Source organism: Halyomorpha halys, unplaced genomic scaffold (genome assembly GCF_000696795.3).
Source record: "Halyomorpha halys isolate HHAL.00 unplaced genomic scaffold, Hhal_1.1 Scaffold1785.1, whole genome shotgun sequence".
Lineage (NCBI taxonomy): Eukaryota > Metazoa > Arthropoda > Insecta > Hemiptera > Pentatomidae > Halyomorpha > Halyomorpha halys.
The window spans coordinates 139,815-155,491 of record NW_027111182.1 but is presented as its reverse complement, the minus strand read 5'-3'; the positions used below and the strand labels follow the sequence as shown (position 1 = coordinate 155,491).

The following is a 15,677-nucleotide window of genomic DNA, read 5'->3' as shown; positions in this document are numbered from 1 at the left end:
ACATGGATGCTTCAGAGCCTACCAGTACCGCTTCAAACTGGATAACACCGCAGAATGCCCTGGATGCCAGACTGTCGAGGAAACCGCAGAGCATGTGGTCTTCACTTGCACTAGCTTTGAGGTAGAAAGAAGTGAATTGGAGAGAGAGTGTGGAGGACGCATCACTCCAGAAAACGTGGTGAGCTATATGCTCCTCTCAGACCAGCATTGGAACGCAGTGAAGAGATTCACCACAGTCGTTCTCAAGAGGTTGAGAGAGGAAGAAAGGGCTAGAAGACGTAACTAGCATGGAAACGTGAAAACCATGCGAAAAATGCGAGGCGGCACTCAGCCATTTCCCTCCATGAAGTAATGGCTAGTGGCGGTCCCGTGGAGAGAAATGAACTGGTGTAGGGTGATGGTTTTAGTTGGTAAAAACCCCACACACAGATAGGTACGGACCTATCCGTGTCTTTTGAAGATTCCACCGATCCTCGGTCTGGGTTTCAGGCTTCAGTAATTGCTTTAAGTGCTGAGATTGGCTAAGTGATTCTTTCTGCCACAGGAAGTGTTGGGTTTGATTTCTGCCAAAAAGTTGTGGAGAATTTAGATCGGAAAATATATTTGTATCTGGAATGATTTTGCTGCTGAAATAATGTAGAGACATAACTTATAACAAGTTTTTGTCTCCTAAATAATAGGAAAGGAATGCCTGCTTCAGAGCAAATACTGTGAATGGGACTAGTGCTGCACCGATCGCAATCTGGATTCCTGTATGATGAACTGAATCGAGCTTGGCGACGACGGGCAGAGCTATAGATAAGAGATCCGTAATCCAGCTTAGCACAAACTAATGTACTGTATAGTTTTAACATGTTGAACCTATCCGAACCCCACTATGTACTGCTAAGAACCCGGAGTATATGTAATTTTTTTGCTGACCTCAATGGTATAATGCGCAGTGCATAACTTATTTAATAAAGTTTGTGCTAGTAAATAACCAAAATATTTGTATTGGTTATTATAAAAAATCGTTTGATTACCGAGATGTAGTTCTGAAGAGAGAGAAGTATTTCTCTTTTGACTAAGTGGAAACATACAGTTTTCTCTATCGAAATTTGTAAGCCTATAGATGTGGCTTACATGCAGTGACATGACTTACTGATATTCACACTCACATCTTCTTATTAATTCTCTAAAATGAACAGAATGAAAAATAAAAGAAAGCAAACTAAACAATAGTACACTCCGGAAGGGACGTGAGTACTATCCAGTACATCATGATACCGCTGCTGCAGGAAGCTTTAATTGTTCTATGTGAACAGTTCTACGCTTTCTAGGTTCTTTTAAGCTTCAAATGAACATAAACATTATGTTCTCTTAATGGCCATTGTATGTTGCGATCGCTTGTTCCATCGCTTCATCCGGCTCTAGCCTCTTTTCTAACTGATGTACCCGCAGGTAGTCACTGAGGGTACTGTGAAGCATTTTAATTCTTCCTCGACTCTTTGGATATTCCAGGTTTTTTGGTGCCACACCACCTCCAAGATTTTCATCTCTACCCTGACACTTGCGTTTTAAACTCTCTTCCACTGTCTAACAACTACAACTATACCTCTTCCCTCCAATTCTCATATCCCACTAACCTCCATTAATTCTATCTTCACTCCTACCTTTTCTAAAATATCGCAGCAACTGATTGTCTGATAGTCTCGGGTCATATTTCTCATTACATAGTTACCTTCTCTCCCTTAGCCCCCCAGTTACCCAATTCCATTTCAGTTTCCTCTTCAATCCTAAAGGATCCATCCAGAGTGATCAACTGACAGCTACATACTTAGACCTGTAGTTTCCCATCTCCGCCCCTCAATCTCTCAAGGGCCTCTCGGCAGGGTATCGTATTTGAGCTCACAGTGTCTACCAGACAGCTTCTCCCTTCGCTCAACAATAAGCAACCCACTGTGCTCTCCTCTCACATGATGGTTCTCCAACGTGCGGTCGCCCATCTTTAGGTAAACTCCTTAGTACTCTCTTAGTATTATAGCTGTTAGGTTCATCAATGTCTTGTTTTGTCTTCAGTCAAATGTTTAAGTCCAGTTTAGTTTCCAGGTCACATTTAAATTTGTTCTAGTCAACTCTTCTGGTTATCAATGAAGGAGCGGAGGGCTTAGGTTGGAAGCTTGAATCTAAAAAAAGCAGAACTGGACTATGATCTGATGAAAGATTGTCTAGGGATTCAACAATAGCTTGGAAGGGAGAAATCTGGGATGTAATAAATATCTCAAGGATATCAGGGCGTTGTTTGAGGAATGTGGGCCAATAAGTAGGATATTTGGAGGAGAATATAATTGGAATTGGATGTTCAGCATTTTTGTGTTTGTGGATAAGGATGCAAGAACCAGCATGGGAAGTATCGTCAGGGTGATCTGATCTATAAATGATGTAGTCACATTTGTAAAAGTGTGTCATTTGTGTGAAATGAGTTTCAGTCAATAGGGCTATGTCAATGTGTTTATCATGTAGGAAGAAGTCGAGTTCGTCACGGTGATTTTGTAGGCCATTGGCATTCCATAACCCGACAGCTGGCGACTTTGTGCTCAGCATGGGATTCTTTCGGATAGAATTTCGGATAGGATTTCGGATAGAATTCTTGTATGAAGGTTAATGAGGAGTTTGATGGTCTCTTGAAGATCTTTCAGGAAGGATGTAAGGATAGAAGTTTTATCCATTGGATTTTGATAATGAGGATTTGGATGAGGAGCTTATGATAATTAGTTTGCGTGACTTGGAGTGCTGATTGGGGGCTAGAATAACGTGATGTATGCGAAGCTAGAGTATGAGGATCTATTTCAGTTTTCAATGGTAGTTGGGACGGGAAGTTTGTTGGGACAGCTGGACGAGATGGAACTGGGAGGTGCCTGACGTCGAGGCTGGTTCTTGATTGTTATTTCGGAGTATGTCCGGATTGAGTCTTGGGATTGATCCTGGGTTTCTGAAGCAGGGGGCTGCAATTCGATGACTTGAGCTGATTTCTTTGAATTGGGAAAATTTCTAAATTTTGAGTTTCAGGGGTCAGGGTGTGAGTTAATTCTAAGCCATTTGATGCTTTGGAATATTATCTCACCTTGTGAAGATTTTTGTAGACTTCACAGCCTCTGTAGCTCACTCGGTGGTCTTTTTGTCAGAGACCATATTTTGCTGGTTTGTCCCGTGGTTTCAGGGCCAGCACATTTAATGTACCTAGCCTGGTGATGGCAATAGGCCTTGGTATGTCCTAAATTTTGACATCTAGTGCACTGGACAATAATAGTTTTTTGTCTGGTCTGCTCAAGTTTAAAGATTGAATAAACCAGCCTTGTTAACTGAAATATTTCAGGATTATTTCGGGCTTGCTCTGAATTGGCAAAGAATAACGGTAGTCTTCTTTATGTTAAATATTTATGTCTTTAACATGAGAGAAACATCTAAAATTTGGCTGTCCAATCAAGTCAGCAATTTCTTGACTGAAAGAACTGAAATTATCAGTTTTTCTGACGAAGATAGGAGGTGGTTCTGGATCAGAAAATCCTGGAGGCTCTGGAATGTTGTTAGGTGAATTTTTTACTGAATTTGAATTATTACTGGTTGAGGTTATTGGTGTGTTTATGTTGTTAGGATTTTTTACTGAATTAGAATTACTGCTGGTTGAGGTGGTAGGTGTGTTTACTTCTGGTTTTGTGGCTCCAGTGGCTTTACTGCTAGTTTCAGGCTGTTCAATTGGTTTTTCTGATTTAGCCGATTTATTTATTTTTTGTAGGGTGAATTGCCCACCGACCCGGGTGCAGCCTTTCTGTGCCGCTTTGGAAGGTGACGTATCTTAGGGCAGGATTTGAGCTATAACCCTCATGGCACAGTAACAATCACAGAGCGATATGAACAGTGACTGCACTTGCGGCCAGACATATGAGACTTCTAAATAAAAATGAGAAATGGGGGAATAGTGGCTATGGCATGATGAACACATAGGAATTTACAGGACATTCGTCCATTGAAAACTGATGGTGAAAACACTTTTGGAAGACAAACAACGATAAGTCACCCTAGTGTATCATCAGGGTAAGACAAATCACCGCAGAATCTCTGTGACTATGCAGGCCTTAAAGAGAAGATACTTTTGGTAGGGGATGAGGAAGATTATATTGGAGTTTGTAGGAAGCTGCAAGGTTTGTTAACACACTAAGTACGACAGACATACACCTAAAGGAAAACAGGAGAAGACACCTACCACAGATGCACCGCTCAAAGATTTACAAATTGACATATTTACATGGACCATGATTGACCTCTTCAGTAAGGCGGCAATAGCACTCCAGGTGCAGTACTGGTCTTGAGAAGCAGTATTAGGAGCTCTCCGTTTGTGGTTTCAATTCTTCAGAGTTCTGTAGTGCCATGAATTCGAAAGGAAATGAAGGACCTTGGTGTAATATCCACCCAAGAGTAAAGGAGGCATAGAGGAGCTTCATGGGACATTGAGTGACCATAATTGATTATATCAGGTCAACCAAGGACTAGAACTGGACGTGGCAATGCTTAAGGCGATTGTGGCATATAATCATTCCATACATGCAGTTATGGTCCTCTTTGGGCTTCACGGACACTGGGAGGACTGTAAGGGCACAACAGCTGATGGAGAGGAAATACTCAATACCAACATGGCTCGAAGAAAGTTAAGGGAGAAAGCATGGGGAAGAATCAAAAAGGAAAAAATCAGGAGGGTCACACAGGAAAATTTGAAGGTCACAGATAGGATGGGAGTGATCAAAATCGGGACAATCATATGTAGAAAGTTGGGGTATAACAGGGGTAAGGAGATATAGTTTATAGTGAAATAGTTTATTCGTGACTTTTGTAATTTTTTTTATTTTATATTGTTCATTTTATTGTACAAGGAGTCCTTTTCTTTTATTTTTAAGTTTAATTTATATATAGCGTTTATTTTTAGTGTACTTGTGAGTTTTTGTATTGTGGTAGTCCCACATGGGCTAATGGTTGCATTTCATTTGTGGGGATTAACAATCATCCAGTCTTCTGAGTTCAGTACACAGCGCACTTACACATAACAGAACAGTACACTATTCACATACACTGACACTAATGACAAATACAGTACACACCCCAGGATCACCTCTCCTGGGAAGTCTCAATGTTGGGAGAATAGCCGGCAACCTGTTGTCCCTGGGCAAGGGGACTCCATCACTGGGCCAATCACCCATATGGAGTATAAATGATTCATAGAAACTTACGCAGCCTCGGATTTGGACAGTCTAATAGTTACAGACAGGGCAGGGACAAAGAACTACGATTTGCCACTTGGAATATAAGATCACTCACAGGAAAGGATAAGGAGGTAGTGGAATAAATTAAAACGCACAAAGTTGACATAATAGGGCTATGTGAAGTGAGGAAAAGAGGAAGTGGACATCAAACCTTACCTGATGAGTATAATACAGTGTACTCTGGTGTTGGTGTGAGAGACAGAGCAAAGGAAGGAGTAGTGTTTGTGATGGGGGACGAAATGTATAGGAGGGTAGAATCCTGGCAACCAATTTCATCAAGGATCATTGCTATAGATATAGAGTTGTCAATCGGTAAAACTACTGTTATACAGGTATACACCTCAGTAGAAGACGCAGCAGCCTTCGACAAGGTTCAGCTCTATGAAGATCTCCAAAGGACAGGACAGTAGATGATGCTAGGAACAAAGACAAAATGATAATGATAAATAGAGATCTTAATGCTAGGACTGGAAACGATAATGTGAATGCACATGGAGTGATAGGTCCATGGAGAGGCGAAAGTGTGCTCAATAGTAATGGCCAAAGACTCATAGAATTTTCTTATATAGAATTATTATTATAGAAAATAATATGCTTATAGGCAAATCTGGGTTTAATCATAAAACGGTCCACAAGATTACTTTTGAGAGTAGAGGAGAACGAACTATGAGGAAGAGCATCATTGATTATTTTATAATCGACCAGGGCCTAAGAAGACTTCACTGATATAAAGGTCATAAGGGGGGCAGAAATAAGCACAGGCCATAAACTACTTATAGCGGGTACAAAAATAATCAAACCAAGAAAGAGATTCAGCAAATCATATGATTGGATTGATGTTAACGAGCTTAAAATGTAAAATAAACAAGAAGAATACCAGTCACTCCTCGAAAGTCGCCTCCAAGAAGTAAACAGGGAGAGTACGCTGGATAATATCTAGAATGTAATTAAGAACTGTATTCTGAGTACAGTAAGTGAAGTGTGTGGAGAACAAAAAATAAGGCCCCATACAAAGAAAAGAAAATGTTGGAGTGATGATGTCAGAAGAAGTGTCTAGCTCAAGAAGGAGTCCTGGAAAAATTATCAATAAATATATATATATAAAAATCAGAACTAAATTACCTATTCATTGGGATGAACAGGTAATTTAGAAGGAGAGGTAGAGTAGAGAACACCTATCCTGAGGATATGGACGATGGGATCGGGGAAGACGAGGTTGAGTTGGCAGTCAATAAAATCCAGCTAGAAAAAGCTCCAGGACCAGATAATATAGCTCCAGAATTTATAAAATATGGTGGCAACGAATTGATTAATTGCCTTCAAATGCTGTTCCAGAAGATTTGAGACTTCAGTTGCTGCCATGAGAATGGAAAAACAACATCATAATCCTAATTCACAAGAAAGGCAATCAAAGCGATTAATGTGGTAATTATAGGCCAATATACCTATCCTCAGTAGCGTACAAAATATAAACTAGGATATTAGAGCCGTGACTGCGGGGTATTGTGGAACAAGACATTGAAGAAGAGTAAGCGGCTTTCAGACATGGAAGAAGACTCAGGACTACATTTTATCCTTGAGAATGATATTAGAGAAAGCGTGAGAGAGGGGTAAGGCAGTCTATTTGGCATTCCTGGATCTGAGGGCGACTTTTGAAGAGTGCCAAGAAATTTGGTAAGTGCAATCAAATCAGTTTACCTAGACCCAAATGGCATTGTAAGATTTCGCGGCCTTTCCACTTTTATAAGGGAGTTAAGCAGGGAGACAGCCTAAGCTCTAGCGTTGAGGCCACTACTTTGTCCTCCTTATGGATGAGATACTTCATTGTCAGCTGACTGAGTAGATCAGTTGTTCGAATGTATATGTTTAGATCTACCGAACCCAATAAAGCCAGTCTGTTACAGAAGTTTAAATGTGTCATATCTCATACACTTTTCTCTTAGTAAGTAAGTATCTAAGTAAGTTTCTATTATCTAGTAGCTGACATACTCAGTCAGCTGACATTGAAGTAACAATTGACTGTAACTTATATATATGGTAGATTAACAAACTAATAATACAACATTATTTGGCTTCTGATTAATAAGTGTACAGAATTAACCTTTAACTGAGAAGGTGAGAATTTCCAATATTCTTATGATGATAGGGTTTATGAAAAAAACCTAGTTGTTTTTAATATTGTTAAATTAGTTTAAAAAATCTTATAATTTATTTATATTTTTAAAAAGTTCAGGTATATATCAATAGTATTTATCAAAATAAAAATGTTTGTTGTAGAAAAATATGTGTTTAAAAACATTATCATTTTTTAAAAATTCGAAATTTCAATTATCGGCATATAGAAAAGAATAAACATTTATTTCTTTAGGCTAGCACATTCAATAATTATATATTTTTTTTAAATTTTAATTTCTAAAAGTGGAATAAAAAAATTACAAACTATTAATTCAAGCACTCATTGGAAAACATTCCAGCATGTGGTAAACACATTGTGTTTTAACGTTTTGCACAGCTCTATCTGATTTTTATGCTACTTGTTTAGGGAGATGATTGGCATTATTGTTATTTTTTTGGACCACTTGCAACTTCATCTTCATGAATTGCTATCTGGGGTGGTCATACCCACCTCCCAAGTTAAAGTTTAGATTTAAATGCTCTTGAATCTTTTTTAGATGTGATTTTAAAGAAAGCTGTAATCTGGAAGCATCAAACTATGTTTTTGGAGATCCTTGTTTTGGCACAATCAAATATCTTACAGTTGAATATCTATGCCTTCAAGGTGATCTATAATAAAAATATATTATATTATACATAAATTCAAGGTAATTTATATAAAATATGACCTAACTTGAAATAAATAATTAAAGAATGTCGCATTCTCTTGTTGCAATTAGTAAAAGGTGTGAAAAAGAGTACATAAAATAGCACATTCTGAAAATAATGTTTGTCTATTTTATCATTATAGAACATGTTAACCTCTGGCACTGATTAAACTAGAAAACACAATAGATTCAACCCAGTAAGAACCATGTATGGGTGGAATCCCTTTATTTTTTAAGCTGCTTAAGTCCCAACATTTCTTATCAACTTTTCCATTTCTATACCCTTCTAATCAGTCTAGCTACAGCCTTTGCAGGTGAAGGTACGTTGTTTGTTTCTCTTCATTTCTCGATTTTCAGTTTTTTAATCTCCTTTTTCTTCCTGTAATTTATGCTGGGCACTGTTGTTTGGATTGGATGCCATCCCATATTCTTTCGTCTCTATTTGTCTTATCCTTTTCTGTTTGATCTGACTCAAGTACATAGAAGTTATTTGGTTTGCCCCTAGATGTTCAAAATATCGTCCAATCCATGTTTTTGTATACCTGAAGAAATCAGAGTAGAACTAGAAAGACAGATTCATGCTCAGAAGATGACGAAATATTCATGAATTATGATGAAATGGACGATGAGTTTGATGCTGAAGAACCAAGCCATGTGACTCGGATGGAGGTAGATTCGGACAATAGAGTGTTTTTGATTGGCAAGGATGGTGAGAGTATATGGACCAATAAGACCCTACGATACTACGGACGAACTCCAGCAAAAAACTTCGTAGGTGGAAGGAATAGGAATAGCGAAAAATATGAAGAATTTAATTTATTATTTTCTTTGGCACTGAAGAAATGATAACCATTTAAAAATAATATAAATAAAAATGAATAATAAATAACATTATTTTTGTGAATTTGTTCTATAATCAAGTTGATTTTCAATTTTATTTCATTCAAGTTTTTCATTGTGTGAATTTGTATTTTATTTTCCTAGTCTCTCAATGCTGTGAATTAGCAAAGAATATTTTAAGCTGTTTTGTATTAAGGTTTGCAGTTCCATTTTTTTCAAGTTTTTGAAGAAAAAAAATGCAATGTGCCAAATACTCTTGCTTTAAATTTTTTATTTTTAATTAATAAAAATTTAATTGACTAAAAATGATAGTTTGTTACTTAGCCGCAGCTCCCCCCTGCTCCCCTCTGCCTATGGGAGTAAAGAGTTATCCCATACTTCAATTTTCAACATCTTCTCCTACATCCTCCTTCTGTAGCTTATAATTTTTCTCCTTAATTCTTCAACATTTTATTCACCTGATCTTTAAAATTCCATCATGAGATCATTATTACTATAGCAGACACAGGGAACAAGACTGTCATTATATACTGTTCAGACTACAATGACAAAATGACCTTACTTTTATCTAACAGATCTACATACGCACCCACATGGTATCAGACGGAAAGGTCTGATAGTACAAGTAATAAATTTGCCAAATAAATTACATTTTTAGAGCATTGTTCATTTGATTATTCATTAAACATATATTTAATTACTACAATTGTAATTAAAATTTCTTAAAAAGATAAAGTAATTATTTTTATGGGAGCACGGGTAGCCACAGGGTAAGGCCCATGGCTTCTAACTCCAAGGACCCGAGTTCGAATCCGGCTGGGCAGAAAATATTTTTCTGTTACACTGTAGCCGTGAGTCAACTCCTGTGAGTTTTTGGAGCCCTCCTGGGGTTTATCCAGCTTCTTGAATTGAGTACCCTTAATTGGGTAAAAATCTGGTGGTCGAACGTGATTCTGATCAAATCACTGCCTTGCACAAACATTGGTCTAGTAACAGTACTTCCTTACAAAGTAAGGACAGTACCCCTGACCCTTCATGGGTTGTAGCAGTACTCATTTTAATTTTTTTAAATTATTTTTTTATATTGCGATGTAAAGTAATATTAACAACTTTTTGATTTTAATTTGTGGCAAATCTTTTTATGGATGTAATTTAGTGATACTGTTTAGTCCACAACCAGTTTCTTTAGATCATAGAGAGGATTCACTAAGTATTCATCGATAAATCAATTTTTTTTAGCTCAATGATTTCATTTCTTATTAAAGCTTGAAAGCTTTTGAGGGTGGCCTGCTGACTTCTATGTGTTGGGAACCACAGTGGTATATAGGTTTCCTGACTTTAATAATAGCTTACATTATGTTTATTTTTACATTAATAAAATTATGTTTCATTATTAATTAACTGACAATACTTATTGATAATGGAACAAAATTTACATTAAAATAAAAAATTCATTGACAATGGAACATAATTAAATTACATAATATAATATTTGTTATTAGATTCAGTAATTTTTAATTGTTTTAAAATAATCCAAACTTATTGTCTGGTTTGTAAGACCTATGATAAATGGTTAGAATAGTTTTTGGAATAGTTATAGTTCAAATGAAATAATTACAGATAAAGTTCAGCATGTAAGAAATTGTGAAGGCATGGAAATCCAAGTGAGGTGTGAAGAAAATACATTCATTGATGTTATTAATGCACATTACGGCAGGGCACATCCATTTGTATGCTTGAATTCCTCAATACCTTTTTTGAAACAAGGATGTACTAGTACAGACATAAAGAGTTCAGTGAAAGAGAGGTGAGATCATCTTTAATTATTCTTAAAAAAAAAAAATACTAAAAGTAAATTATAAGTTCCTTTTATGTAACTGTGAATCCCACCTTCTTTGTAACTGATTATAGCTTCAAGTTTTTGGTTTTGTCATAATTTATTATAATTACAGTATTTTGTTTGCAGCACATAATTATATTTTTGAAATTTTTTAGTGGAAATTGAGAAATAGTAACTAATATTTATTAAATTGCCTTTATGATCTGTGTTATGATTCACTGAATAACACAGGGAATAAAGAAATTTGGCTGATATATTGGGCTGATTTGAGGCATTGGTACTATCAGTTAAGTGGAGATCCATATTCTCTCCAGATCACGAAATAGTAATCAGAATCTTCTTGCCATTCCTTGTTTGTTGTAATTGGATAAGGTTGCTTAATGTTATTGTAATGGAAATAATACACACACACACATACATCTATGTTATATAGATATATATTCATACTTTATAATAATGCATATCGAAAGTATTCCATAAGAATTGTAGTGGTCTGAAATTACATATTTATGGTATGTATATCCCCGGTACCTTACAGAAACATTTTTGATAAAATCAACTCACTGGAAGTGCACTTTATAAAATAATGATGTCCTCTTATGAGATTGCAACAAGTTGTACATCAACCAACCTACTTGCTATGAATGTCTGTTCCAAACTTCTGATAAGTAAGCCTATCACCGAGGGTGGGAGAGGAGGGTTTCATGCAGTTTTCTAATTGCAGGTGCTTTTTAAATATTGCTTCATTTAACTATCTTAAAGTCTCCTCTTCCCGTCTTAAGCAAATATTTCAAAAGCGATATTGGACCATCGCTCTCTGGGGGTCTTAGTAGTGGGTTTTCTTTAAAACGCCTAACGATTTTATTTAAACTTGTCATGACAATGTACCTTTAAATGGTCTTTAATATTAGCTATGTCTTTTCCTCATTTAAATAGCTTAACAGGGCTTAAATAATGAAGCATCTTAACGGAGACTGTGAATTAAGGATCTCAGAATAAGAAAAAAAATTCTCTGTGATAGTATCCTCATTTGTGAGGGAGATATTCAGATCTAAAGATTTTCATTGTTATGACTTACTTAGGCTATAATAAATCTAGGAACATGGCAATGTTCCACCCCACCAAGCAAAAAAATCCGCATGAAAAATGATCAAACACAATAAACCCCGGGTGACTATATGTTCCTATGTTTAACAAGTACAGCCTTTCGGCTATCTGTATCTGCTCAAATTTGAGAAAGTTTCTAAATCCTCATTGGATATTTCTAAGGTAATTTTGTATTTAAAGTGATATTACTACGTTGTGACTTCAATGTATTTAGTCAATTCTATACAGCAATGGTATGTTGCGATCTCCATTCCTCTGATTTCAAAAAATCCTCAACTGAAAGTGTACTTTACTAAACCGATGCGTGTAGCGCCATGGTGTCATCCTATGTAGTAAATTCTCCTACTTTAAGTAGTAAATAGGCTACTTTCCTCAAAAGAGAGCTAGAAAAGACAGGGTCCATGATGGGAAATATGGGAGTCATGTCCCAGCAGCCTAAGTGGAAGGTCGGTGAGCGGTGTTTTTCATTTTTCTTTTGATGTGCATTCGTGTTTACTCAGCTTGAGTAGGTGCCCTCAGAACTTCAGTATTTCCTATCAGACCCGACACGACAAAGGTTATTGACATAGCTTGATGAATGTTGGTTGATAAGTGTTTATTACGGCAGTGTTGCTTTGTTAAGGTGATTTTTATTTATTTATTTTTTTTTTATGACGCTTAACCCTGAAACACCTGTATATGTGTACAAGTTAAAATTTGATTATACTTTAAAATAATTTTATTTCTTTTTGTAAAGAAACAATAAAGTACAATTTTCTTATAAATAGGTTGTTTTAAAAACATGTACTGTAAATATTGTAAATACACATGATGCACAAGATTTTAATGATATAAGGTACACCAGGATGTTATCAATGATACATTATGGTTTTGTACTATTGCTCTCATGCCATTAAATTATAAATAGATTTCTATTTCAGTTTTCTACTACATTTAATATTTTAATTCTCAAAAAAAAAAAAAGTGCTATCAAGAGACACTCTTCCTATTGTTATATTTAAAAATAATTATTGGAGTAAATTGTGATTTTTTTTTCCAGGTGTCAGGGTAAAAGTTGGTGTTCATTTCTTGCTTCAAATGATAATTTTGGTGATCCCTGTTTTGGCTATAAAAAATACTTAGATGTTCATTATAGTTGTAATCATATATTGTAGATTATATCACAAATTTTGAAATTACTAATAAATCAACACTTTGAATGTTTTATTGTCTACCTCCTATGAGCTCATGTATACAGGGATAGAACAAGAGTATGGAGAACTACTATCAACTACTTGTTCTCAGTATTCTTAATTAAAGAAATAAATATATTAAGCATAAAAATCAGTAATGCAAATCATCAATGTATGATCAATGTTCAGTTGTGCCATCACCTGTCACACACTTGCCACTTACATCACGAAAATGCCCCTCACCTCCAATTTTAATAATCAAATCCACATGGAACAGACATATCATAACACCAGCTAAGTATTTCATGTACACAGTACCAATGGTAGAAAAAGGTTGTAACCAATTCAGTATGTAACCCTACGTAATAAAATCTACTAATTTAATGTTTCTTCTGTTTTAGAGGGATCGAAAAAAAAAATGCAAATCATAGAAAACATGAAATTGATAAAAATACTTTAAATTAATTTCTAATAAAATATAAGTTTTAAATATTACATTATTTTTACGATCAAAGACTGAAAATTATTTGTTTAAAAAGTAAAACTAAACAAAATTGTTAGTTATGTGTATTAATAACATTAATTAGTGTCTATAATACTAATAGTATTATATGTAACCTTTAACATATGAAATACAATACTACATTATTAATGAGTATATGTCTCTAATGATTGCTAACTGAGAATATGTGGAGAATCTTAAATTACATTAAAACATGTAAAAAGTGATTAATAGCACATCATGAAAAGATAGTCAAAGTAACATCTTCTAAAGACATATGGAATGTAATGTTTATGAAGGAACTGGTTTATTTAGAGATATCTCTAAACTTGATCACATTTAATTCAGAAAAGTTTGTTTGTAGAAGTTTTACTTTATTTTGTAATAAAAAATTAACTAGGTCCTCCTGGTATCGTTGCTACAGACCATGCTCAGGCTTAACCCACCTGTCTATTACAATGAAAATTTCAGCTGAAGTTACAGTACTATTATGTAGGTCAGTGTGTTATTGATAGTAGGGGGCAGTTATTCATAGGGGCAGACAATATGAAAATATTGGAAGGGTAAATCTTAGAATAATATACCAACAGTATCACTGTCAAAGGAGGGTGAGGGAAGGGACATATAAGATCATATATCAGTGAAAAGCATTGTTGCCTTTTTTCCACAGAGCACAGATAGTTGAGATCTTTAATTAATATTTTAAGTTATGATGCTTAACCTGGGAACGCTCTGTATATATATGTACAACTAAAAATTTGATTATATTTACTTTTAAATAATTTTCTTTCTTTTTGTAAAGAAACAATAAAGTACAATTTTTTTATAAATAGGTTGTTTTAAATACATGTAATTTAAATATTTTAAATACACATGATACACAAGATTTTAATGATACAAGGTACACTAGAGTGTTATCAATGGTACACTATGGTTTTGTACTATTGCTCTCATGCCATTAAATTATAAATAGATTTCTATTTCAGTTATGGTATAATATTTTTACCAAAACTAAGTTACTAACTAAAAATGTAATCTGCTAACAGTGTTAGCTTATCTGATAAATATCCTGGAATGTCAACTCTGTCTAAGTCTGAAAAGTTTGGAATATTCTAACATAAGTGTAGGATCTAAGCTGGTACTGCTTGAACTATCAAGATAGTCTATCACACTTTTCTCTGTATATTCATCACCATCAGGACAGTCTGGCATATCTGTCCATTGTCGAAAGTATGGTTTTCATGTAGGATCTAATGATGGTGTACTTGCAGGAGATGTAGTTGGTATAAAATCTGTATGATCTGAATATGTTATACTCGCAGTTATTGTAGTTGCTTGAAAAAGTGAAGTTCTTTCAGATTCAGGGGGTATAGTTAGTACCATGTTGGAGTTATCTTCAATATCTGGGGGCACAAATCTAGGTTCTGAAACAGTAACAAATGAAATGAAAACAAATTTTATTTATTACTATTATTTTTATCTAGTATTATTTATCAAATCAATATCCTCCTGGACTAATAAGACCATGTCCATGTTATTCTATCTGATTCATTAGACTAATAAAGAAAAACTATATTTATCTCAATAATCATAAAAATAATGGGCATTATTATCATAATATGTGAAATAAAAATTAAATTAAAAAAAAATCCCAATGAATTATTACTCACAAATATTTATTTTAATTTACCGTAAAACTAGATTATCATTCCTGGAAATGTAACCAACAGTATGACTAAGAATGAAAAAGTATCTCATATAGGTATTCCTACTGTTAACTTCCTTTGGCACAGTAACTTATTCAAAGTTTGCGTGCGAATTTGGTATTGAAAATAAAAAAATTAAAAAGACTTTTTCATATATTTAATTTTATTTGTAAGTATGTTTTCATATTAAACTTTCCTCTTTGGGGACAGTTTCTGACTTGAGGATGTTTTGGTGATGATGTCCTTAGAATATTAATTCTCTAATTATAAATTAAAATTTGTAAAAAAGAGTTTTATATTTGGCTAATAAATTTTATTTTGTAATTTTTTAAGTAAATAAGTTGTTTAAATTATATTAGTTAATATGAAAACAACTATTTACTACATACTTTTC

At 34.8% G+C, this 15,677-nt stretch overlaps 1 protein-coding gene across 1 annotated transcript in view; it reads left to right on the top strand.

The window, feature by feature from the left end:
* Positions 1 to 13,107, top strand: part of LOC106690634 (L-rhamnose-binding lectin CSL3) — a 27,966-nt gene extending 14,859 nt beyond the window's left edge. The window contains exons 6-8 of the mRNA XM_014436137.3: positions 7,967 to 8,073; positions 10,577 to 10,763; positions 12,943 to 13,107. Of these exons, the coding sequence (XP_014291623.1) occupies positions 7,967 to 8,073; positions 10,577 to 10,763; positions 12,943 to 13,057 (409 nt within the window). The 3' untranslated portion in view covers positions 13,058 to 13,107. The remainder of the gene's footprint in view (positions 1 to 7,966; positions 8,074 to 10,576; positions 10,764 to 12,942) is intronic.
* Positions 13,108 to 15,677: the final 2,570 nt, after the last annotated feature.